Source organism: Musca vetustissima, unplaced genomic scaffold (assembly GCF_032173495.1).
Source record: "Musca vetustissima isolate MV318-11 ecotype Yass unplaced genomic scaffold, APGP_CSIRO_Mvet_v1 utg14666, whole genome shotgun sequence".
NCBI lineage: Eukaryota > Metazoa > Arthropoda > Insecta > Diptera > Muscidae > Musca > Musca vetustissima.
Window position 1 is genome coordinate 48,085 of NW_026878322.1, and position 27,834 is coordinate 75,918.

The 27,834-nt window shown below is 34.0% G+C and overlaps 1 protein-coding gene across 1 annotated transcript; it reads right to left on the reverse strand.

Moving 5' to 3' along the window:
- Window positions 1-1,226: 1,226 nt before the first annotated feature.
- LOC133323113 (tuberin) lies at window positions 1,227-27,665 on the reverse strand. The gene is made up of 16 exons (XM_061532068.1): window positions 27,593-27,665; window positions 27,152-27,534; window positions 26,910-27,046; window positions 26,591-26,765; window positions 11,322-11,528; window positions 7,675-7,825; window positions 6,868-7,601; window positions 6,303-6,579; window positions 5,809-6,234; window positions 5,547-5,746; window positions 5,201-5,487; window positions 2,159-4,283; window positions 1,805-1,948; window positions 1,566-1,736; window positions 1,402-1,497; window positions 1,227-1,343 (listed from the first exon to the last, which is right to left on the reverse strand). The coding sequence occupies exons 1-16, from the start codon at window positions 27,663-27,665 to the stop codon at window positions 1,227-1,229; spliced, it is 5,703 nt and encodes a 1,900-aa protein (XP_061388052.1).
- Between the last annotated feature and the right edge of the window lie 169 nt (window positions 27,666-27,834).

Here is a 27,834-nt window from a genome sequence, read left to right on the forward strand (position 1 = left end):
TTCACTAAGTCACCGAACATGAGAAATCCACAGGAATGATATAAAACAGACAAATCTAGGTAAACAAATTAGGTATATAGAAAATTGTTAATTTTAGGGTGATTTTTTAATCATTTTTAATAGGAGGCGATTTCTTGCATAATAATTTATTTTAGGGATATGGTACCAACGGAAGAATTGTTATCCATAAAATTTCACTATAAGTCACCGAACATGAGAAACACGTAGCTATAACATAAATCTCAAAAACATCAGTAAACAAATTGGGCTATACAAAAAGGGGTTATTTTAAGGCTAAGTTTAAAGTATATTTCAATAGGAGGCGATTTCTTGCCAAATTCTATATTTCAGGGGCGTGGTACCAATGGAAGAATTATTCTCCATAAAATTTCACTATAAGTCACCGAACATAAGAATCTCGTAGCTATAATATAAATCTTAGAAAGATCAGTAAACAAATTGTGTATATAGAAAATTGGATATTTTGAGGTTAAGATTAAAGTGTTTTTCAATAGGAGTTGATTTCTTACAAAAGAATACAATATAGGGGTATGGTACCAATGAAAGTATTTTTCTCCATAAAATTTCACTATAAGTCACCGAACATAAGAAACTCGTATCTATAATATAAAACCCAGAAACATCAATAAACCAAATGGGTATATAAAAAAACAAATTTCTGGAAGTTAGTTTTTAGTATTTTCAAATTGGGGTCTTTCTATAAAAAAAATACATTTTAGGGGTATGTTATCCATGGAAGAAATATCCTCCATAAAATTTCACTATAGGTCACTGAACATACGAAATCCGTAGCTATAACATTAAAACTAGAAAATAACCTATTTGTATGGCTATTGCAATTATAGGCAATTTTCTTTTCTCTTTTTATAAAAAGCTACAAAGCATTTATTGATTATATTTTGAATATATAGTATATTTGTATTTTGTTGTTGTAATTTTTATAAGCTATAATTGTCGTATTTGTTTCGTATTTATTGTTTCTTAAAGGCTACACATATATAAATCTTAAGACAAGAAACAAAACTAAACGAAAAAAGTTTTTTTTTCAAGCACAGCTAATAAAGTTTAATTACGGGATGTTTTGTTAAAGAATTATATTCTTTCGAGGGTTTTCGTTTCTCTTCGTATAATAATATTTAAATTTTATCGAAAAATTAAATTTCGTTTTTATATACTTTGCTGCTGTTGGTGGTTGCGAAGTTTTCTTATGTGTACTTTGTAAAATCACGATTTGTGTTTTGTTTATTTAAGGCTTCCGCAGAACGATCATCAATATCGGCATGTGCGGCAGTGGCACCACCTTGGACCTGGTTTTCTATGAGCTGTGAAATAGAGAAAAAAATTTAATAATATTTAAAAAATATATAAACAAACACCTACCTTTGTCCTAAGTCTTTTAATGCTACGCAATCTTTCCAGCCAATTGGAAGCATAGGGATTTTTCTTTTGCAGACTCTGATAGACATTGGAGGCCAACTAGAACAACAACAACAAAATAATTAAATACGTTTTCGAAAATCGTATCTACCATTCTCTTAACTTACATTAGCATGCAATGCCAATTGCCTTGCCAGCAATGGGGCACTTTTATCCGATACAATTTTCGGTACTGGATGATAAACAAATGTGGCTATCTCGGGACGTACTTTCACATAAATTCGATTGGTATTTAATTCCAAGGGTTCCACAATGACACAGGCATAATTAAATTGACCCTGAAGGAATTCGACAAAATTCATTGGTTAACAATTGCACACGAAGTGATCTCTTGAGCTATACTCACCGAAATGGTATTGAGGTTATATTCTTCACCACTTTCGTTGTAGATGATGTTGACGTAGTCATTGCCAATATGCTTCTTCTTTTCGTTGCAATTGGGGTCACTTTGTAATTTCGTAGGCATTAGGGTGGCCACATGGAAAGTTACCTGGAAATAGAAAAAATCAGATTAAAGATTTTAATTTTTTCTATCGAAAAAAAATCGCCGTAACCTCAGTTCCAACATTTGGTCTGAGGAGCAATTTCTTTCTATAAAAAAATCGCCGTGACCTCAGTTCACCTGAGGTGCAATTTTTTCTATAGAAAAATATTCGCCGTGACTTTATATTGAACTGAGGGCGGTATTTTTTTCACTTACCTGCACAATATCATCCTTCCAGACATAGGTGAATTTTCCATCCGCACCACATGTATCCAGGGTAATAAATAGATTATTTTGTGCTGCCTCCTTCAAGCTAACCAATGTCCCGAGACCCCGCAAGAACTCCACATACCGAGTACTACCGTGGGAATTTCTCAAAATCTCGACAACATTGTTGCATTGACCCTGCCCAACATATAGTACTCCGATTTTATGTGTTTCAAATGGTGGTGCCAAATCCAAGAGGCTAACGGCGCTCATTTGTTCCGGCGGTACCTTAATCGGTGTATCTGTAACCTGTACATGACCCGTATGATACAACTGCATGAAAATAAAACTTGGATTGATGCATAGCTTGGTATTCAATTGGGGTTTGTTGTTTCCGAACCGTGAGAAGGAACTGGTTGTGGGTCGGGTTTTGCCATTATTAACTTCCCGAACGACAGATATGGTTTTTGAACGACCACGCATTTCACCATTGTTGTAATCATTGTTGGAACTGCTGGTACCTCCAGTGGCCGATGAGGCCATATTAACATTGTTGCCACCACTGCTGGACTTGGCGAGGCCTTGATGCGAACCAAAAGAGGTGGATTTCACAGCGGGGGCATGGGTCTTTTCCATGCGTGGTGAATGTTGTGGAGCCGGGGAGAGGGGAGGTTTGTTGACAACCTTCTCATCTGCTGCTCCACCTCCCCCTGTAGATTTCAACGAAGTTGAGGAAGCAGATTGTTGTACCGGAATCTGACCACTTGAACCTTTTTGACTAACATCATCGGCTGATAGCTGTTTGGGTGGTAAGGTACCAGCTTCCGGAGCCTTAAGGGTGCCATCATTTGTTCCCGCCACATTTTGTGGTGGTGTGGACCCGGCAATCTCTTCGGGTATAGCTTCACAGCTAACTTTGCTATATTGCACGGTTTTCTTTTTCTGTTGTACCTGTTGTAGTAATTGTTGTTGTTGCTGGTTCGGATCAGTGGACGATGATGATTCCAATGCCGTAGTAGATTCCTGACCCAGTGGGGCTGGTTTATTTGCCAAGAAGGTGTTACGCCAACTCGAACTCATTTCGGGACTTGAATTAACCCGGCGAACTGGTTTACGGGCCCGCATTTCCCCTCCATCGATATTCATGTACTCCTCATCGGCCTCTCCATCACTAACACTGCCACAAAGGGCTTCCTTGCCACGTTTTCCCGTAGTCTTCTTGGGTATATCAATGGCTGCGGTACCCGCAGAGGCCACTGCCACAGCTGAGGAGGATATTTCCTCCTGCCTTAACAAAGGCCTTGTTTTCGAAGTGGATCTTGTGCGACTCTCCTCTTCACTTTTGTTGCTGTCCTGCTTGGGCATCTCCACAGGTATTGGTGTGGGTGTTCGATCCTTTGAATCACTGGAAATATTCAAATCACTTAGATTTTCACTTTGCATAAAATCGGGACCAAATACTCCTCCCTGGGCTGTGGGGAGAAACAGCGAAACCATGCTACTGAAGGGCACCTCATAACCAAAACATTCATTCGAAATGGGATTTTGGATGCGGGTGATCCATGAAATGTTGCCCGTCGGACGGCGTATAAATATCTCAGCCCAACCGGTACACGAACGCACACAAATCGGTGAGGCACAAACACTCGAAGAGGACAGCGAATTGCCCAACAACGAAACACAACTACCACCCACCCCCAAATCTGTGCTACCAGCCTCTGGGTTAGAGCCTCGACGTGAAAGTGCCTCGAGCGAAGCTGTAGAACTATTCGAAGTCTGTCGTTGTGTGGTGTGCGATGTCGATGAAGAGGAGGATGTTAAATCGGTACTTCCCGCCGATTCATTACCACTACTATGCTGTAGAGAGACTTTGGTATAACGATGTTCATAGGTGGGCGGAACCGCTTGATTTTGTTGATTTATTTCCGGTGAAAGGGGTGTGGTACCGGGATTTGTATCGGTACTACTTTTGGGGCTAAGGGTATAGGCTTTTCCCAGCTGCGAACATCTATCGCATAGGCCATTACGTGTTGGTGCCGATGGACAGCCGGACGTGGTGATAGTAACAAGATTATGACCCACCAGCCATGTTTGAGAATGGCCATCTTTCAGGAGATGCTCTACAGCGGGAAGGCTGGAAAGGAAAAAACGAGAAAGAGGAAAATTATTATTGAGAAAGAGTCGGAGAGCATCTCAGGAAACCTGAACAGAGGGTAACCTGAGGCCTTGCCGAATTTTTCTATAGAAAAAAATTCTATAAAAAATATCGACCTTAGGTCTAGCCGAATATTTTTCTATAGACCAGACTAGAGAAATACCAGTCAGAGGTCTCGTTAATTTCTTGTTTCAAAAAATATACCTATCTAAGGCCAAGCCAATTTTTTTCTCTAGATAAAAATTATCGAACTGGGGTCTCGCCGAATTTTTTTCTATAGAAAATACGATCGCCGATTTTTTTTAATGCCGACCTCAGGTTATCGGAGGTCTCTCGGATCAGTCTCGCCCCTGAAGTAAAATTTTTTTCTGAAAAAAATATCGACCTCAGTTATCCTGAAAACTCGTCGATTTATTTTAATACCAACCTCAGGTTATCGGAGGTCAGCCGATTTCGACATCAGGGTTAACTGAGGTCGCCTATTTTTCGAAACCACAATCACATATTTTTTCGAGACCTCAGTCACGCTGAGTTCGGTATTTTTTCCATAGACCGTCAAACTTTTTTCGATGGATCAGTCTCGACTCTAAGGTAACATTTTTTAAGGTAGATCTCGTCGATTTTTGTTAATACCGACCTCAGGTTATCGGAGGTCAACCGAATTTTTTTTCTATAAAAACATGGGACCTGAGGTGATCGGAGGTCTGGCGATTATTTTTTAAATACTACCTCATTTGGTCGGAAGTTTCACGATTTTTTTAATAGAAAAAAATGCGTCCCCAGGTGATCGGAGGACTCTCCTATTTTTTCTATAGAAAAATGTCTCTTTAGGTTAACAGAGGTCTCGAATCTTTTCTAAATCTATGTATTTTGAAATATTCCGCCCTAGTACCTACCGTTTAGGCAATGCCGAACATGGTGAAAAAGTGTGGCGAGCCAAAAAATCAATACAAGTCTCGGCCAGTTCGGCATGAAAAGATTTCAGGCTGGCTGTCATTAAGGGACGCATTTCCGAATCACTACGACCCATGGCAGAGGTGTTACGGCTACCCCGCTCTGTTAAGCTGGTACTTCGTTTGCGATTCGACGAATCCTCATTTAGACTGTTGAGGTCCTGACGTTGTATGTTGCGCGATAGCTTGTTGATGTCCTCATACAGCATGCTGGCGTTTGATTGGATGGACTGAAGGAGAAATTCAGATTGAAATAGAGGTATAGAAGGGAAGGATGGGAGTTACCTACCGATATGATATAGGTCACACAATTTTTACGCAGCTCCAATTTACATTTCAAAAACCAACCGGCAATGACATGATGAGCCAGCGAAACAATATAATGATCATAACGATGTGGTTTGGTATAGGCCAGGGAAATGGCAAAGACATACATATATTGGCGTGGTGTGAAATTCGTGAAGAGGTCATTGGGTAAGCGACTGAGAACTGAAAAAAAATATTCGAAGTGATTCAGAAAAACCAAAACTATTTTTATTTTAATTTCTTACTTGACAAAAATTCCAATACCGATATGGCCACCGCCGGGGTATCGGACATTTTCGACATTTGCAGCAGAATATCCGGCAGCTTACGCATCAGGGCCTCGGGCATTTCCAATATAATTGTGGTCATGGTATTTATACAAATATTTGCAATACCCGAGAGGATACCAATTTTCAAGACCTCAATAATTTTATATTGATTTGAGGGTTGAATATATTGATGATAGATTACCAAGGAGGCAATGGCCGGCAGGACCAGGGAATTCAATTCATCTATGCTCGATTTATAGGTTATATGCAAGGTCTTATTGCTTTCAAAAATAATTTTAAACAAAGCAGCAGCCAGGGATTCGATGTCATTGCCCTGAATCAAAGCCTTATTTTGCATTATTTTCGGCAATTCCTTTATGACCAATTGGAAAATTTGAAAATCTGAAAGAAATCCAAACAAAATGAGGTTAGAGAGAGTTATGAAAATATATCGAAAATTTTGTTCGTACCCCTATCCTTTTCCAAACACTTGACAATCATTTCACAGGCCCGTTTTATGGAAATGGTGGTGAAATGGGGATTGGGTACAATTTGATCATGACCCGATAGCTGAGACATAAGCTGATGGCGGGGTTGATGATGATGTGCGGAAATATCGTGGACCGCCGGCATACTGGAATCAATACCCAAATAATAACTATATTTGATATTATCATTATTAGAAGGATCGGGAAAGCCAATGTGATACAGGGCATTGGCTCGGGCCTTTAACATCCAAGAGAAAATCTGAAATATGAAAAGGGTTCTCTATAAAAAATCAAACTTCGGGTCCATATTTCCTATATGTCGGTATTTTGGTTCTAAAGCAAAATGAAAATCGCCGAGACGTCATGTCCGATCTGAGGTGGTATTTGTTTTTATAGAAAAATTTTTGACAAATCCTCCATTCTGACCTGATGTCGGAATTTTTTCTATAGAAAAAATTCGCCGAGACCTCAGTGTCGACCTGAGGTCGAAATTTTTTCTATAAGAACAAAACTTCGGAAAGTTTTTATTTTTATGTTCGAAACTCACCTTATACCTCACCACATTGATCTGCTCAAAGACCTTGGGATTATTATAATGCAACTCCAGATGGCCAATTAAAATATTGAAAATCTTTATGGCATGAGCCGAAGGTAAACGATACAATTTCACTAGGAAAACCTCAATCAGACCATCCACAGCTTGCACCACATCCAGAATATCCTGTTCATTTTTAATTTCCACCCCGTTTAATTTATACTGTTCATAGGGACGATTTATGATTTTCTCCAGTAGATCCAGCAGTTCACCGCATCGCTTCGTATCACAGTGACGGGCAAAATTAATTAAAGCATTTGCTACGGCACATCGTAATTGGACATCTGTCTCATTGCACACTTGACCGAACAGCGGCAGTACTACACGTTCTAAAATTTCCTCCTCATAGCAGGAACGATTTAGATCCATAATATTCACCAGACTTTGTATGACTTTAATCCGTATCGGAGTACTGGACATTTTATAGAAACGTTGAACAAATGTATTCAACAGTTGTAACCATTCCGGTCGGGTGGCAGTTATTTTTGATGAACGATAATCGATTAGCAGCAGAACTGATGCTTCAGGACGATTTTCCGCCACACGTTCAATGAGATCATAAATTCGCTCATAATTTGCCAGAATTTTTGTCTTCTCATCCTGCAACAGTTTTTCGATGCAATTTATATTTTCGTGGAAGTGACTTTTTAAGTGTTTCAGATCATTTGTGGTGGTCGAGACACGTTCTGCAAAGAGAGAGGTAAAAATAAATCAATTAGTTTCGGAAGTTAGACTTGGAGATTTTTAGTTTGGACTCACCATAACATTCAATGTTATCGACTATGGCTGACATTATATCACATATACGATCCCAAATGATTTCCGGTAATTCCGATTTATATTTTGTTATAACAATGTGTATGCCCAAGATGACCTCATAGGTGACACAGACATGACGGCTATCCAGAGCCTGAAAGAAAAAAGGAAACATACAAAAATATATGATTTTTTTTAAGCTTTCTTAAAGTTGCCAGGCGGAACTTTGTATACCGAAAATAGATGAGGATTGGCATATAAGGGATATTACATAAAAGTCAATCCTTATACCGACAATATTTTCAAGTAGATTTTGTAAAACAAAAAAAAACCCTTAAAATCCAAAAAGTGCCAAATTCCTCAAAATTCAGAAATTTGGAGGTTAGGGTTATATGGGAGCTATATTTAAAAGTGGGGCGATATTAATCATTTTTGGTAGGAAGATTATATACCTAATAGGAATTCAAAATTTGAAATTGTAAAATATACAAAAATTCCTCAAAATTCGGAAAATTTGAGGTTAGGGTTATATGGAAGCTATACTTAAAAGTAAGCCGATATTGCTAATTTTTAGTAGGGAGATTTTCTACACAATGAGAATCCAAAATATCAAATTGCAGCCAATTTGGTTGTAAAATGTGCCAAATATCTCAAACTATGGAAAATTTGAGGTTAGGGCTATATGGGAGCTCTACTTAAAAGTGAACGGATATGTATAATTTCTGGTAGAAATATTTTCTATACAATAAGAACTCAAAATATCAAATTACAGCCAATTTGCTTGTAAAATGTACAAAATTCCTCAAAATTCGGAAATTTGGGAGGTTAGGGTTATGTGGGAGCTATACTTGAAAGTGGTGCGATATTGATAATTTTTGGTATTGAGATTATCTACGAAATGAGAACCCAAAATATGAAATTGCAGCTAATTTCGTTGTAAAATGTGCCAAATACCTCAAAAAACTGAAAATTTTAGGTTAGAGTTATTTTTGATAATTTTTAGTAGAGAGATTATATACCTAGTGAGAACTTAAAATGTCGAATTTCTGATAATTTGGTCGGAAAACATGTCCAAAATCCCTAAAATACCGATTATCGGATCTTACTGTTATATGGGATCTATACCTAAAAGTGCATCGAAATTGATCATTTTTGGTAGGGAACTTGTCTACACAATGAGAACTAAAACCAGTAAGGAAAGTAGTAAAGTCGGACGGGGCCGACTATATGATACCCTTCACCACTATGGGTATATTAAACAGGACTATTAACATGAAATATATATGGGAGCTATATAGACCGATTTTCTCGAAACTTGGCAGACATCACTCTAGGCTCAATTCAGTACGTTATGCCAAATTTCGTGCAAATCGAAGGATATATAGGGACTTTGGTGCACCATTTATATGAAATCGGACGAAACTATATATGATTTTCACGAAACTTAGCAAATTGCCAAATATCGTGCAAATCGAAAGATATATAAGTACTTTGTGGCACCATTTACATGAAATCGGACGAAACTATATATGGAAGCTATATCTAAATCTGGACCGATTTTCTCGAAACTTGGCAGACATCACTCTAGGCTTAATTCAGTACGATATGCCAAATTTCGTGGAAATCGAAAGATATATAGGGACTTTGGGGCACCATTTATATAAAATCGGACGAAACTATATATGGGAGCTATATCTAAATCAGGACCGATTTTCACGAAACTTGACAGACATCACTCTAGGCTTAATTCAGTACGATATGCCAAATTTCGTGGAAATCGAAAGATATATAGGGACTTTGGGGCACCATTTACATGAAATCGGAGGAAACTGTATATGGGAGGTATATCTAAATCTGAACCGATTTCCTCAAAACTCGGCAGACATCACTCTAGGACCAATTCAGTACGTTATGCCAAATTTCGTGCAAATCGAAAGATATATAGGTACTTTGGGGCACCATTTACATGAAATCGGACGAAACTATATATGGGAGCTATATCTAAATCTGAACCGTTTTTTCCAAAACTTGGCAGACATCACTCTAGGCTCAAATCAGTACGTTATGCCAAATTTCGTGCAAATCGAAAGATATATAGGGACTTTGGGGCACCATTTACATGAAATCGGAGGAAACTATATATGGGAGGTATATCTAAATCTGAACCGATTTTCTCAAAACTCGGCAGACATCACTCTAGGATCAATTCAGTACGTTATGCCAAATTTCGTGCAAATCGAAAGATATATAGGTACTTTGGGGCACCATTTACATAAAATCGGACGAAACTATATATGGGAGCTATATCTAAATCTGAACCGATTTTCTCAAAACTTGGCAGACATCACTCTAGGCTCAATTCAGTACGTTATGCCAAATTTCGTGCAAATCGAAAGATATATAGGGACTTTGGGGCACCATTTACATGAAATCGGACGAAACTATATATGGGAGCTATATCAAAATCTGGACCGATTTTCACGAAACTTGGCAGACATCATTCTAGACCGAAATGATTAGGCTGTACCAAATTTCGTGCAAATCGAAAGATATATAGGGACTTTGGGGCACTATTTACATGAAATCGGACGAAACTATATATGGGAGCTATATCTAAATCTGGACCGATTTTCATGAAACTTGGCAGACATCATTCTAGACCTAAATGATTAGGCTGTACCAAATTTCGTGCAAATCGAAAGATATATAGGGACCGTTTACATTAAATCGGTTAAATATATATATGGGAGCTATATCTAAATCTGAACCGATTTTTCCCAATTTCAATAGGGTTCGTCCTTGGGCCGAATAAGTGACCTATGCCAAATTTCATCCAATTCGGATCATAAATGCGACCTGTACTTTGTTTACAATTTAACATGGACAGACAGACGGACAGACGGACAGACGGACAGACGGATTTTTGGTATGGACGGACATGCATAAATCGACTTAAAAAGTGATTCTATGCATATTCTCAAAAGGAACCATGTGTCTATCTCGTTTCCTTTTGCCTGTTACAAACATATGCACAAAGACATAATACCCTGTACCACAGTGTGGTGAAGGGTATAAATATCAAATTACAGCCATAAAAGGAGTCTTTATAGACCCCTATAAAGGAGTCTTTATAGATTCCTATAAAAGAGTCTTTATAGACTCCTATAAAGGAGTCTTTATAGACTCCTATAAAGGAGTCCTTATAGACACCTATAAAGGAGTCTTTACAGACTTCTATAAAGGGGTCTATATAGACTCCAATAAAGTCTTTATAGAATCCTATAAAGCAGTCTTTATTAAATAAGTCTTTATAGACACCTATAAAGAGGTCTTTATATACTCCTATTAAGGAGCCTTTATAGACTCCATTAATGGAGTCTTTATAGACTCCTATAAAGTTGTCTCTATAGACTCCTATGAAGGAGTCTTTATAGACTCCTATAAAGGAATCTTTATAGAGTCCTCTAAATAATTCTTTTGAAGACTTCCGTGAGGATGTCTTTATAGAATTAATAGTTCCTCCTCGTTGCCCTTGTACTCCATATTGTAGAGTTCTGGTAATTCCGAATTCTGTTAGTCTAACTAAACACACAAATAAAATAAATTAATAACTTTTTGGAGTCAAATTTTTAATCCTATTTTCTACTTACCCTCAAAAAACTATTCAACACCATTGAGGCATAAAATAGCGGTGATACTTGAAATACCAGCGGTGCACCAAATATATTCATATTCAAATGAAATACTGCACCTCTCAGCAAATATTCATCTTCGTATAGAGAACGATCATTTAGGATGTTACACATCATTTTCATGGAATGATAACCCAGTTCGGTGCCCAGCAGATTTTTCATGATCTGGAAAAAAAAGAGAGGGAAAAATATTAAATAAACTAAGTTTTTAAATTTTTATTTGTAAAGAAATATATATGTGCGATAAAATAAACACCCTCGCCCAGAGAATTTAATTCAGGAGTTCTCATGTGATTCTAGACTGATGATGTTTATATTGTCTTATTTACAGAGGGGTCTATAAATACAATTTGGTATTTTTGTGTTCTAAAACCATACTATAAGACAGTTTCACCAGCATTCCTAAAGTAATTCTTAGCATGTTCAGTTTTTTTTAGATTCACATTTTACATAAATAAAAAATCAAAGTTTGTTCTGAATAAAATAAAATAAATACTAAAGGCTTTAAATATATTTGATTTAAATTATAAATGTTAACGATTTTTTCTTATGAAAAAGAATTTCCTTTTGATTTCATCAACAGACTGTTTAATAACAGCTGTTTGTTTCACTTATTATTAAGAGCTTAGTTCTCTTGTTTCTCTTTGTGGTAACAGTAACTGTTGTGCTCTCTTCATTGAATGAAGAACACTTTTCTCTTTGTTTACATTAATTTAACCGTTGAATAAATAAAGTGTTAACTGTTTACTTCTACTAGTTTGAGAGGGGAGAACAGATAGTATAACAATAGTAACACCCACTAACCCCCTCCCCCACCTCCTCCTTTCAGTTTATTTAATAAACAAAAACAAAATGTTCCCCCAACAAGCAGTTGTTTGCTTTTTATTGCCCCCACTCAAAGTAACTCTTTTGCTCTTTAGATCGTGGATCTCTTTGCCTTCATTCTCTCGCTCTTGGCTTTGCTTTGTTTTGTTTGTTTTTGCTTTCACATATCAACAATCAAGCCATATCTCCTTCTCTGCTCTGTTCGGTTCTGTTCAGTAGATTAACGTCAAAAACATATGTGAACGAGCCACACACTTGAAAAGGCAAGAACATTTAGTTTGACAGACAGCTTAAGATTAAAAAAATAACACACGGCGATTTTAATAAAAATAATAATAGAAAAAATTGTATGTTGTAATATTTAATCGATCACCTTGAAAAGATAAATAAAAAAGTCAAAAAAATATTAAATTCTCTGCTTTGTGTTCCAGAAAGTGTGGGGATAGTCAGCTGTCAAAGCAGTGGGTGTTGTTTACAAGTAAAGGGTTGTTGATAAGAAATTGAAACGTATTATTAAGGTCAAACAAAATATTGCCGAGCAAGGTGAATGCAAGTTCAGGTAAATTTGGTAACAATTAATTTGTTCATATTTCTATAAATCTATTCTTTCGCGGTATGGGCCAGGTGTGGCAATGCTTTATCAATCAAAATAATATATAAATAAACTTTGCTGAGCTCATAGGTATATCGTAAAATCAACCCGTTTTGATATGAGGATCAGTATAATCACAAGTGGGCCGATAAGTTCCGGTGGTCGTCTCAACAATGAAAACTGTTCCTTAGAAAGAAAGTACAAATTTGGGGCCAGGTCGCAGATTGTTATGAAATGTATTGTTCTAAGGATCCCGATTACAATGGTACATTTTTTTCTTACGAAAATCTATACGGACCTCCATAGTTCCACTGAGGCCCTTGTCACCCTATATTATAAAATTTACACAGGCAGTATGGGTATCAATTTGAAGCGGTTGAAGTCCTAATTAGAAAAATTTAACTATTATTGAATAGAGAACCTCCCTACCTAAAATTATCTATATGGATCCACGTTTAAGTATAGCTCTCATATAAAAGTACCCTTAGATTTTCGATATTTTAAGGAGTTTTGACTTATTTTTCAGGCAAATTGGCTGTAATTCGATCAGTTGGCTTCTCATCTGATATAAAATGTCCCTACTAAAAATTACAGTAAAATCCCGATAATTCGTAACCCCGTTAATTCGTAAACCCCGCTTATTCGTAACAAAATGCCGGTCCCTTGGAAAAACCGCGATAATTCGTAAAAATCCCATACATTTCGGTCCCCTCGATAATTCGTGAAATATTTCAAACGAAATGCTGAAATACCTGTTATAATTCGTAATTTGTTTTCGTAAACCTCGATAATTCGTAAACCTAAAATGGTTTTTTTATTAATTTCTCTTTCGAGATGAGCTACATGATAGGAGTTGCAATGAAAAGGAAAGCCAGAGAGATACTACATTCCCGCCACTATGCGACGCGTTTCGCCGTTGGTTAAGCGGCTCATCAGCCATATTGGGCAATGTGGCTTACAAATGTCTTAACTTGATAAGTTGTATTTATGTCGACTATTGTTGCGAAATTGCATCTACGAATTAAATTCAGCCGTGTCAAGGTTCGGACATTTGGCATCACACCGGAACATTCCTTTTCAAAGCAGATTTTTCTTGTAGTGACGGACTTTTTTCCATACAGACTACAATATTTTTCTTCAATGGTATGCAACTGCATATTGTGCGACCTTAGGAAGATAAGGAGGTGGCTTTGAACGCTAAGGCGCCGGACCCCAACAGATGACATGGGAACCAGGCTTCAAATCCCAGCCGGGCTCAAGCTGAATTTTTGAGTTTTGTTTTTATGCCTTTTTAGGGCGAAGGATCATTCATGTAAATGTTTTTTAATAATTTCTCTTTCGAGATGAGCTACATGATTCGTGCATTTTAAAGTAGCGGGCGCCGCATTCTTTGTAGGAAAATCCAGTTTCTTGTGCTCATCGTACGACATTAACAGTAAACCACTGACTAGTGATTCTCTGTTCTGAAGTGGCAATATATTTGTTTTTATGTGTGCCTTTCTCTAACTTTTATTATTTTAACGTTGATTGATAGGGCTATTCACATTTTTCTGCATCTCAGTGAATTTAATTCACTTGTCGCATGGTTTTGGCAAAACCGTCAATCGAATATGCCAATTGGAGGAGTGCTTATGAGAGAAAAGGCTAAAACGTTTGCCGCTAGGCTTACACAATTCCAAAGTCAGCGAAGGATGGCTCTATCGCTTTAAGAAAATGCACAACATAATTTTCCGGAAAACAATGTGTTTGAAGGGTGATACGTGCCATGGTGAATTAAGAATTAAGTTTTTTTTTTGGCCGCAATAAATTGATTTTAAGATTTTTTGTTTTGAAAAAATAAAAAAATATATACGTACCTAAACATGTATATATACTCACGATTGAATAAAAACCTCGTTAATTCGTATTTTTTCATTATTCCCCCCGCTAATTCGAAACCTCGCTAATTCGAAAACCTCGTTAATTCGCATAAAACCGTCGGTCCCTTGACATTACGAATTATCGGGATTTTACTGTATTAGGATTGGTACATTTTTAGGTGTAGCCTCCATACAACGTTGCCTTCTGATTTTCGATATTTTAAGGTTTTTGAACATATTTTCAAATCGAATTGTTTGTAATTTGATATTTTGGGATTTCATTGGCTACAGAACCTCCCTACCAAAAAATATCTATATGAACCCACGTTTAGGTATAGCTCCCATATAAAAGTACCATCCTATTTTCGATATTTTAAAGATTTTAGACACATTTGGCAACCAAATTGATTGTAATTTGATATACAGGCCTTTTATTGGGTAGAGAACCTCCCTACCAAAAATTATTTATATCGGCCCTCGTTTAGTATAGCCCCATACAACGGAACATTCCGATTTTCGAAATTCTTACGATTTTCCGATAAATTTCGTTGAAATTTCATATTTTGGCTTCTCAATAGTAAAAATCGGCCAATTTCTAAAAAAAAATTAAAAAATCCGATTTTTTCTAAACCAAAAAGTTTCCAATTTTTTTCTTTTGACGAAAAAAATACCGAATTTTTTTCTATGCGAAAAAAATTTTTTCAGAATTTTTTTCTATGCGAATAAAATTTCCGAATTTTTTTCTATGCGAATAAAATTTCCGAATTTTTTTCTATGCGAAAAAAAAATTTTTCAGAATTTTTTTCTATGCGAATAAAATTTCCGAATTTTTTTCTATTGACGAAAAATATTGTTTCCGATTTTTTTCTGTAGACTATCTTTTACCAAATTTTTTCTATGCGAAAAAATTGCTTCCTTTTTTAACCCTTTTCCATATTCTTTATTTTCAGAATGTCCGAAGAGAAGCGCATCTTGTGCGTGGGTATGTGTGTCTTGGACATAATCCATGTATGTGCAGAATATCCGAAGGAGGACACAGATAGACGTTGTCAAAGCGGTTATTGGCAGAGGGGTGGTAATGCCTCCAATAATTCCACGGTGCTACGTAAATTAGGGGCACCCTGCGAATTTCTGGGAATGATAAGTACTTCGCCAGCATTTGCCTTCCTTTATGAAGATTGCCGTCGCCGGAATATCAGCATAGAAAATTGTCCAACCACAGATATGGATCCACCATTTTCAAGTATAATATTGGTCAAGAGTAAAGGTACCCGAACGATAGTACACTCAAATCCCGGCTTTCCGATTTTAACCTATAACGATTTTAAGAAAATAAATTTATCCGCCTACAGCTGGATACATTTTGAGGGTCGTAATGTTGGGGAGACACGACAAATGATCATGAGGATTCAGGAGTATAATCAGGGGGTAGAGGAGACTGGTGATCGGATAAAAATTTCCGTGGAATTGGAAAAATTAAATCGTGATCTTTTTGAATTGACCTGCGGAGCTGATGTGGTATTCGTATCTAAAGATATTGCGGAGCATATGGGTTGGCATACGGCCAAAGAGGCGGTGTGGGGTGCCAAGGAGATTATTCGTGATATGCAGGGAAAATTGGAAGGAGGTACGAACGTCCCTTTGCCCAATATCATCTGCCCTTGGGGTTCGGTGTCTACTGATTGTTTAAGTTCCGCGGGAGAATATGCCTCTGTGCCGGCTTGCCATGTAAATGAAGTAATCGATTCGTTGGGTGCTGGTGACACCTTTTTGGCTGCCTGCATTCATGCCCTGCAGTATCTGAAGCGATCGCTAAGGCAAGCTGTTGAATATGCCAATCAAGCGGCAGCATTTAAAATTCAGCATCGAGGCTATGATGACCTCGAAACGTTTGAGTATCAAGAATGAGCATGATTTTGAAGTTTGATAAAATTTTTAGAACCTGACATTCCGAAATAATTACAATAAATGTGATATTTAACAAAAAATTAAGATATAATTTTTTTAAACAAGAACAGTAGGTCGATTCAGTAACTTATAACGATCCGACAATCGACAATTTTGTCTACACAAAAAATCGTTTGCAGTAACGAACATGTTATTCTGTAAAAATGTAAACAACTTGTCGATAAGCTTTCAAAAAGCTTTTAATTTGAAACATTTTGAAAACAACATACATACAAATTTTGAACAAAACAAGGCATGTTCAACATTGAAGAATATAGTCGATAAGTTAACTTCGAAATTTTTGGTGTTGTTTATTAACAACATTTTTAACAATTGTTGTTAAAAAGTGTTATAGAATTAAAATATTGTTTATTTTGTCGTTATAATATTTTATCGATTTGAGAATTGTATAATTTTGATAGTGAATCGACCCACAGGAAAACATTTTTTTCGACATCGAAAAAAATTCGAAAAACATTTTTTTCAACATCGAAAAAAATTCGGAAAACATTTTTTTTAACATCGAAAAAAATTCGGAAAACATTTTTTTCGTCGATAGAAAAAAATTCGGAAAACTTTTTTTTCATCGATAGAAAAAAATTCGGAAAACATTTTTTTCGTCAATAGAAAAAAATTCGGAAAACATTTTTTTCGTCAATAGAAAAAAATTCGGAAAACATTTTTTTCGTCAATAGAAAAAAATTCGGAAAACATTTTTTTCGTCAATAGAAAAAAATTCGGAAAACATTTTTTTCGTCAATAGAAAAAAATTCGGAAAACATTTTTTTCGACAATAGAAAAAAAAATCGAAACCAAATTTTTTCGTATATAGGTTTGAAAATGTGTTCAAAATCCTAACAATATCGAAAATCGGAAGATTTGCTTATATGGTATGGCAGTTTTCTTCACAATGAGAACCCAAAATCTCAAATTATAGCCAATTCGAATTGAAATGTGATATTTAACAAAAAATTAAGATATAATTTTTTTAAATAAAAAATATTTTTTATAGAAAAAATTGGGAAAAAAATATTTTGTCTATAGAAAAAAATTCGAAAAAATTAGTTTCGTATAGAAAAAAAATTGAAAAAAAAAATTATCGTATAGAAAAAAAATTGAAAAAAAAAATTATCGTATAGAAAAAAAATTGAAAAAAAAAATTATCGTATAGAAAAAAAATCGGAAAATATTTTTTTCGACATCGAAAAAAAAATTCGAAAAACATTTTTTTCGACATCGAAAAAAAATTCGAAAAACATTTTTTTCGACATCGAAAAAAATTCGGAAAACATTTTTTTTCGTCAATAGAAAAAAATTCGGAAAACATTTTTTTTCGTCAATAGAAAAAAATTCGGAAAACATTTTTTTCGACATCGAAAATAATTCGGGAAACATTTTTTTCATCAATAGAAAAAAATTTGAAACCAAATTTTTTCGTATATAGGTTTGAAAATGTGTTCAAAATCCTAAAAATATCGAAAATGGGAAGATTTCTATATATGGTATGGCAGTTTTCTTCACAATGAGAACCCAAAATCTCAAATTATAGCCAATTCGAATTGAAAATGTGTCCAAAATACTCAAAATATCAAAAATGGGAGGTAACATTGTATGGAGGTTACACCTAAGGATTGACCAATATAAATTATTTTTGGGAGGAAGATTTTCCACCTGATGAGAACTCTAAATATCAAGATACAGCAAATACGGTTGAAAAATGTGTCCACAATACTCAAAATATCGAAAATCAAAAGGTATCCTTGTATGGGGGCTATATCTAAAAATGGGCCAATGATGATATTTTTAATAGGGACATTTTATATCAGATGAGAAGCCAAATGATCGAATTACAACCAATTTGCTTGGAAATTAAGTCCAATCTCCTTAAAATATCGAAAATCTGAGGTATTTTTATATGAGAGCTACACTAAAACGTGGGTCGTAATAGCTAGTTTTTGGTAGGTAGGTTCTCTGTATAATGAGAATACAAAATATAAAATTACAACCAATTTGCTTTGAAAATAAATCCAATCTCCTTAAAATATCGAAAATCTGAGGGTATTTTTATATGAGAGCTATACTTAAACGTGGGCCGTCATAGATAGTTTTTTGTACGGAGGTTCTCTACCCAATGAGAACACAAAATATAAAATTACAACCAATTTGTTTGGTAAATGTGTCGAAAATGTTTAAAATATCGAAAATCGGAAGGGACTACTTCAACATAAGCCAATATAGATAGTTTTTGGTAGGGATGTTCTCTATCCAATGAGAACCTAAAATATGAAATTACAGCCAATTTGCTTGGGAAATATGTCGTATAGAAAAATTCTTTTCCAAAAAAATTCGTTTTTTTTCGAAAAGAATTCGGATTTTTTTTTTTTTTTTTTTTTTTTTTGAAAAAAAAAATCGGAAAAATTTCTCTTCAAAAAAAGTTAGAAAAATTTTTTTTTTTTAAAAATTCGGAATTTTTTTTTCGAAAAAATTCGTATAGAAACAAATTTTTGTATAGAAAAAATTTCGGATTTTTGTTTTTGACAAAAAAAAAATCTTGAATTTTTTTGTTTGAAAATGGATCTTCCGTTATTTACTATGTCTTACGAAATTGTTTATAACTATTTCCAAAGACTTCTTTAAAGTCGTAAAAAATATGAAGAAATCAGATTTTCAATAAAAACAAATTGTGAATCATAATTACTTTATTTTTTTCTAATACGCATATAATTGTCTGAATATCTTTTATCTAAGAAAAAAAATTAAAATCTTTATTGCGGAAAATTTTGTTGTTATTTTTTTGTTGGTATCATTTTCTGTACTCAGACGATCGATCAGTCGGTAATTGGCCCATAACATTTTTCTCAACCAAAAAAAAAAAAAAACATGTTCGGCGATTAATAAAATTAAACGATAAGAATATTGAAATTATTTTTTGATAATATTTTCAAAATACCGTGTTGTGTTGGTTATATATATATTGTTTAAAACAGAGGAGAAGTTAACCTCCCCCTCTGTTTTAAACAAAAACAAAAAATTTGAATGAATTTCTTGGAAGAATGGATTTTGTGATAGGAAGTTATCACGATTAAATTCTTGTTTTCGCTGGGAAAAAAATAAAATTTGAATATTTCTATCATAAAAATATTTCATTTGATTAATGGAGTTAATACCAAAAAAATGGGTATTTTTGAGAATGACTCAATTTTTGGCAGGACAGAATAAATTTTACAAAAACGTCTCCAAATGGGAAAATGGGGGTTTAAATTAAAAATAAATAAATAAAAAAATCTCAAAAAATATTATTTATTTAGGGATTACCCATGATTTTTATTATTTATGGTATTCAAACAAAATCACCTGCACGTTTTCTTTGCGATAATTTTTTCAATGGCTACCCACCCATAAAAATAAATTAACTTGTGATTTATTTAGACACGATTCTATTTTTGATAGACTATCACTGGGTCAATCTAGACATGTTTGGCATTATCGTAGGTCCAAATGAACTATGGACTCAAAATGTTTACAATATTGAAATTAAAAAAATTTTTAAATATTTTTTATAAAAGAAAAAAAAAACATTTTGAAAACTCTCCACTTTTGGAGACTTTTAAAAAATCGCGGCAAATGTTTTATAATTAAATTACAATACATAAAAAATAATTTCTGAACTGTCTTAACTTTTTCGATGTTATTTTATTTCAAATTTGTTCAGAAGAATTTTTAATGAATTTTAGCGATCAAAAAATATATTTTTCATGCAATTTGGGAAACTCTCCACTTTTGTAGATTTTTTAAAAGTGGTTGGAAATGCTTTATAACGTAATTATAGGTGATAAAACATTATTTCTGAAATTTTTAGCATCAGATTTGAAAGTCTCCACTACGTTAACTTGGAAAAAACACAATTTTCGATGTTATTTTAGTTTAAATATGTTTAATGATTTTTAGCATCCAAAAAATAATTTTTCCCTGCAATATGGAAAAGTCTCCACTTTTGGAGTCTTTTTAAAAATCGCGCCAAATGCTTTAAAACTTAATTACGATTCATAAAAAATTGTTTCGGAAAATTTTCGCTACAGATTTGAAAGTCTCCACTACCAAAAATGCGGAAACAACTGAATTTTTCAAGATTATTTCGTTTCAAATTTGTTCACAAGAATTTTTAATGAATTTTAGTGTTCAAAAAATACAATTTTTGTGCAATTTTGAAAAGTCTCCACTTTTGGAGACTTTTTAAAAATCGCGCCAAATGCTTTAAAACTTAATTACGATTCATAAAAAATTATTTCGAAAAATTTTCGCTACACATTTGAAAGTCTCCACTATCTTAACATGGAAAATACACAATTTTTCTATGTTATTTCATTTCAATTTTGTTCAGAAGAATTTTTAATGAATGTTAGCGATCAAAAAACATAATTTTCATGCAATTTGGAAAACTCTCCACTTTTGGAATTTTTCTAAAAATCGCTGTAAACGCTTTAAAACTTAATTACAATTCATAAAAATTATTTCTAAAATTTTTCGCATCAGATTTGAAAAGTCTCCACTACAATAACTTGGAAAATACACAATTTTTCGATGTTATTACAGTTCAAGCATGTTCAGAAGAATTTTTTATAAATTTTAGAGATCAAAAATATAATTTTCATGCAATTTTGAAAAATCTCCACTTTTGGAGACTTTCTAAAAATCGCGGCAAATGCTTTAAAACTTAATTACGATTCATAAAAAATTATTTTTGAAATTTTTCGCCACAGATTTGAACATCTCCTCTACCAAAATTCAAACAAAAATTCATTCCGAAATCGTTTGGAAGAAAAAATCTGCACCGATAACAAAGAAACAAAATTAAATATTTCTTCACACATAACTAAGCCATGACTCAGTAACCTGAAAAAGAAAATATTTTTTCTTGCAGACTTTCCAAATAATTCATCAGAATACACTGTTATAAATTTTCAAAAAACAAAAAAAAAACATTTTGTTTCCCACTAATTTGTCGAATTAATTGAATTAAATCGAAATCGAACAGAAAAACATGTCAAACAATTTTTGATAACAGCCACCTCTGTTCCAGATAACTAAAATACCATGGATATCTAGCATGGTAGGTGTAACCCGCCAATAACTTCCTGAGATATGTTTGTTCAATAATTCAATATTTCTTAGAAAGAATGATAACGCTCATCTTCTGCGTTTTGGATTTTTTTGGCCAGCACAAACTTTAAAATTTGGCAAACGGAAGTTATCAGCGTTTTGGTTCCTGTGAATATAAAAAACAAGAACAATATCAACATCTATAACAAAACAACAACAACCAAAAACTGATATTGAATACAATCAATAATTTGATTAGATTTGGTTTTCATTCCAATCATTTAAAAGAGTTTGAGGTCTGGCGATCGGGGCACAGTTCTAATCAAACAGTTAACAGAATAATAACAACCAACTGCGGGGCAAAATCGAGCAAAATAACAAATTTTCAGATATTTTGCTCTTTGCACCAAGAAAAAACTAAAAAAAAAGAAAAGTGAAAATTTTTTGAAAAAATTTCAAGAAAAAAATTGAAAAAATTTAAAGAAAAATTTTGAAAAAAAAATCAAAACTTTTTAAATCAGTTAAAATCAAATACAAAAAAAAAGAAAACAATGCAATTTGCCAAGCATCTTCTAATTTTTGCCAGCCTATTGGCCATGGGCCAAGGTTTGAGTTTACCACAGCTACGTGAATCCATTACCGAAATTGTAAGTATTTGGAAAACCAACAAAAAAAAAAAAAAAAAAAAACACCAACAAAAAATGTGAATTTAGAAGATCTAAAATAGAAAAATTTAATTAATAAAAAATTTTGAAAAATTTAAAAAAGTCTACACTTTTTGGAGACTTCAAAAAAACCAACTAAAACAAGCGCCGCCATTGAAATAAAAGCATAGAAAATTATTTTTTTATAAAAAAAAAATATTTCTGAAATTTCAGAAGACTTTTTAATGAATTTTAGTGTTCAAAAAATATACTTTTCGTGCAATTTGGAAAAGTCTCCACTTTTGGAAACTTTTTAAAAATCACGGCAAATGTTTTATAACCTAATTATAGTTGATAAAATATGATTTTGGAATTTTTTGGATGACATTTTGAAAGTCTCCACTACGAAAATTCGGAAATTACTATATTTTTTAGAGCTTTTTTTGTTGTAAATTTTTTGGAACAATTTTTAATGAATTTTAGCGGTCAAAAAATATAATTTCCGTGAAGTTTTGAAAAGTCTCCAATGGAATTTTTATTAATTTTTCGTAGTCGAAAAAATAAAATTTAAATTTAATAAAATTGTAAATGAATTTATTAAAATTGGTTTTTAAATTTTTTTCTTCTAGGCCCAAAATGTCTTGACCTTGTGCAATGGCCGCCATAATGACACCCGTTTTGCCGACTACAATGACTGCCACAAATTCTATGTGTGCAACAATGGCATTGCCCACGAATACAATTGTGATGAGGGTTATCATTTCGATAAGTACAGCCTCTCCTGCATGGATGGCAGCGATTGCCAAAATAAAGAATTCCCCGATGAATGTGTCGATGGTAGGGTGCGGGCCGTTGAAGGTGATTGTTTCATTTACCAGTCATGTGTCAATGGTCAATATCAAAATATTAAATGTCGTACGGGCCATTACTTCGATGCATCGAAGTTGTCATGCCGCCCAATTACCTACAATGCCAATTATAAATGTAATTGTGTTGTGCCCGATCACACCGTTATGTCAAATTTTGAAAATTGTGAAACCTATTATGTGTGTGAAGATGGTGAGGCGGTGTTGAACAAATGTCCCTTGGGTGAATATTATAATGCCACCTATAATACATGTGTGGAAGATTTGGATGGTACATGTCTGATGGAGCCGACAAAAGCTCCTCTGCGCCAACAAATGGAGAAATTTGCCAAGACCGCCGTGGAGAATTTGTGTCAAAATGTAGCCGCAGATGAGGTGGCATTCTATGGTTCCGACAGTGATTGTAATCAATTTTTGGTTTGCTCCAAGGGTCAATTGTTCGTGAAAAAGTGCCCTCAGAATTTCTATTTTGATGCTAATTTGAAATATTGCATATTCGATGGCGAACATAAATGTCAAGAGAATGGCCAGTTGGTGGAGGCCGCTAGCAATGCTAAGGAGAGTCAAACGATTCCCGTGCCAAAAGTGCTTGTCTCACCCCGAGAAATTTTATCTGGTCTTGTAAAATATTGAAAACAATATATATTTGAAAATTAATTCATTTGAATAATGTGATTCTCGTCTCCTCACTCTCTCTCGCTCTCAATGTACCTGGATTTTTTTATTTTCTTGAAAAATTAGGCCTTGGTCATTGTCAAGTTTTAGATTTTAGTTTTAGTACTACACATAATCATTATATATAAACATAGTTTTAAGCCCCCCTATATAAAAAAGTAATTGTATAATTTAATCAACAAATAATAAAACAAAAAGAAAGTATTATTTATTTGCAAAATCGAATGGAATGTCTAATCTTATCGTAAAGGTTTTGTGTGTTCACACACCATGACAGACACAGGTGATTGTTACCAACCTCAACAAGAAGTTTTTTGGTTTGTTTTCGAAAAGTTATATATTTCACTCTAAAAACCCAATTTTGATAAGCCATGATTGAACGACAGGTTGAAAGAATTTCCAATGACATATTGTTAAGATATAATTTAGTCAAGAGCAGGACATTAATCTGGTTTTTGACAGCTGCAAAAACAAAAAAACAAACCATCAAACAAGCAACACAAAGGGGCTATTGATTTATGTGGCCTTTTTTTATTAGGGGGTAATCTGAAAGATTAAATTTTGGGGTAAAGTTCTTTTGTTCGGCTACTAGACATTGTGGCGGGACAGGTAGTATGCAGATTTTGTAAATTAATATAGGAAAAAAACTAAAAGAGAACTCGAAGTTCTATTTTTTATGATTTATTTGAATTATTTCCAAATGGTGGTAAAAGACCCACAACCAAGGCCGCTAGAGGGTTAAATTATTCTACAAAATTAATCCTCATACGATACTAAATAATATTCCCATAGACTTTATAGACCCACAATATAAGGGTGGTTCGGAATAATAGGCATTTAAAAATCTCTATTACTAAATTAAAGATTTTTTTAAAGTAAATTTTAAATTAATGGAAAACTCATCGAACATCGAAGGGAAGCGGGTTGATATTTTCTACAAAAATGTTCCTCATGATGTTATAAACAATGTTTCAGAAGACATCCTCCAGATAAAATGAAGCATTACAAGGATATTGTAGCTACTTTAATTATTCAATGAATTATTTTAATTATTTTTTTAATGCTCATAAAAGACCCGTACCTTTGGTTCCTAGAGAGTTAATATATTTTACAAAAATAATCCTGATACGATACTGGATAATATTTCTGAAGACATCAAATACCCATTATATAAGGGTGGCCCGGAATCATATTACAGGGATTACAAGGGTTTTGTAGCTATTCTCACGGTTCAATGAATTATTTTAATTGATTTCATAAATGGCCATAAAAGTCCCATAACCACGGTCGCTAGAAGGTTAATATATTCTATAAAAAAACCTCATACGATACTTGATAATATTCTAGAAGACATCATAGACCCACAATATTAGGGTGGCCCGTAATGATAGGCATTTAAAATTCACTATGATTAAATTAAAAAATTATTTAAAGTACATTTTAAATTAATGGAAAAATCATCTAAAATCGATAGATAGCGGATTGGTATATTCTACAAAAATGTTCCTCATGATGTTATAAACAATGTTTCAGAGGACATCCTTTAGATCAAATGCAAGGATTACAAGCATTTCGTAGCTACTCTCACTGTTTAATGAATTGTTTTAATTAATTTTTTAAATGACCGTAAAAGACCCACTACCAAGGCCGCTAAAGGTTTAATATATTCTACAAAAAGAATCCTTATACGATACTTGATAATATTCCTGAAGACATCATATACCCAAAATGTATGGCTGTCCCGGAATCATAGGCATTTAAAAATCTCTAAGACTGAATTAAAGAATTTTTTGAATTAAGTTTTAAAATGACGAAAAAGTCGTCCAAAGTTTATAGGTAGCGGTTTGATATATTCCACAAATATAATTCTCATACCATTATTGATAATATTCCCGAAGACATCATATACCCAAAATACACGGTTGGTCCAGAATCATAGGCATTTAAAAACCTCTAAGACTAAACAATAAGTTAAAGTAATTTTTAGATTAATGGAAAGTCATCGAAAATATGCAGTTAGCATATTGAAGTATTCTATAGAAATGCCCCTCATGATACTATTAACTATGTTTGGGAAGAGATCCTTACGATAAAATGCAAGGATTACAAGGATTTGTAGCTATTTCGGTTCTTTAGTATTTCTATTTCAATTATTTTTAATATTTTTTAAAAGGGCATAAAAGTCCAATACCATCTGTCTCTAGAGGGTTAATATATTCTACAAAAATATTCCTCATGCGCTTCTTAATAAAATTCCAGGAAACATCATATACCCAAAATGTATGGCTGTCCCGGAATCATAGGCATTTTAAAAACACTAAAGGTAATTTAAAAAATTATTGAAATGACATAAAATTCATCATATACCCAAAATGTATGGCCCAGAATAATAGGTATTTCATAACTACTAAAGTCTGAAATTATTACTTCTAATTTACTTACCTTCCACGAGGTACGACAATAGGTAATTTAAAGGTAATTTAAAGGTAATTTAAAAAGGTAATTTAAAAAAATATTGAAATGGCATTTCAAATCAAATGGGCTGCCAAGACCCCTACCCTTGGTTCATAGAAGGTTAATATATTCTACAAAAATATTCCTCATGCGCTTCTTAATAAAATTCCACGAGACATCATATACCCAAAATGTATGCTTGTCCCATTATCATAGGCGTTTCATTGTTAATAAAGTTAAAAATTATTATTTCTAATTCACTTACCTTCCACGAGGTACGACAATAGGGTCCAATATTAACCGTACGACACAGGGTGAATACAAATTGCGGCAAAGGATCACTGGGGAAAATCGTATAACTCATTACCATTTCAAGGATATTCAGACATTGCAGGCCAATATCTTCATCCGAAACGGAACAGCTTAAATTACAGGCATTTCTGGAAAAAACAAGAAGTGTTAAAATAAGTTTCAAAAAATTAATAAAATAAAAAGGACAAAGGATCACAAGTTTAAGGCTCGTAGGACTATTTTCGTAGAAGTCCTTACTCCTCATTGCCTTGGGCCTCCCGAGCACTACTTACTGTACAATACCAATGATAATATCATTATCCAAATGGGCAGCATTAAATTTGATTAAATTCCCTAACATATCCAAATAGGGTCGCAACAGATTGGCCTGGTGTATGGCCGGTAGCCACAACAACATAAAACGTCCAATCTACCAAAAAAGGAAAACCATTAATTTTAATATTTTTAAAATGTGTGGAAACATAGCCCATAGTACCATTATCCGCAAAACTTCAGAACTTATCTGTTAACTCACCTTCTCTTCCAAATTCTTAATATCTTTACCATTCTCCGTCAGCGTATCCAATAGCTCCAGGCGATGCTTCAAATCTTCGGGAACTTCATGATTTTGTATTACCAAAAAGAATTGCTCCCGCATATAGGTTAAATTTTTATATTGTGTATAGATCAGACGTTTATAGAATGTCAAAGCCGTTTGACGACATTCAGCGGATTTGGTAGGCACCAATAAATCTTTGGTTGTATCCCATAGTTTAACTATGGCTGTTTCATCCAAATTGAGAGAGGGTAAGTGAATATCACTTAGATCTTTAAGGAATTTACAGCGTTGCGCCACCGGTTGTTCGGGCCGTAACTCCCATTCGGTTTCAGGGCGCAGTGATCTTTCGCTGCTGGAACCTGTAAATAAAAATCGGATAAATTAATTCGTAAATATGGATCCTTTGTGTTATCTCACCTGCCGGATTCTTGGCATTCTTCAAGAATGTCTTAAATTTTGATTTAGTCAACTCCTTGTCCTTGGAACTCATACTTCTGCGGCGTGTCTATAGAATTGGAAATTGTCTAATATTTAATAAATAGTATTCCCTTGAAATGTCCTTAGTCCTTTTAAATTGTAAATATTCTATTTTCGATCGGGTCCAATAATCTACTCCTTCTTCATATTCTCTCACAATTGTTCAATTGAACAATTCAAAT

Bases quoted from the DNA above. Each gene is read 5' to 3' on its own strand.
- LOC133323113 (XM_061532068.1), bottom strand. From the start codon at position 27,665: ATGAGTTCCAAGGACAAGGAGTTGACTAAATCAAAATTTAAGACATTC. The intron at 7,826-11,321 runs GTAAGTAGAAAA...TTTTTCTTTCAG, and splicing joins TGTTGAATAGTTTTTTGAGG to GCTCTGGATAGCCGTCATGT. The intron at 6,580-6,867 runs GTGAGTTTCGAA...TTCATATTTCAG, and splicing joins TCAATGTGGTGAGGTATAAG to ATTTTCTCTTGGATGTTAAA.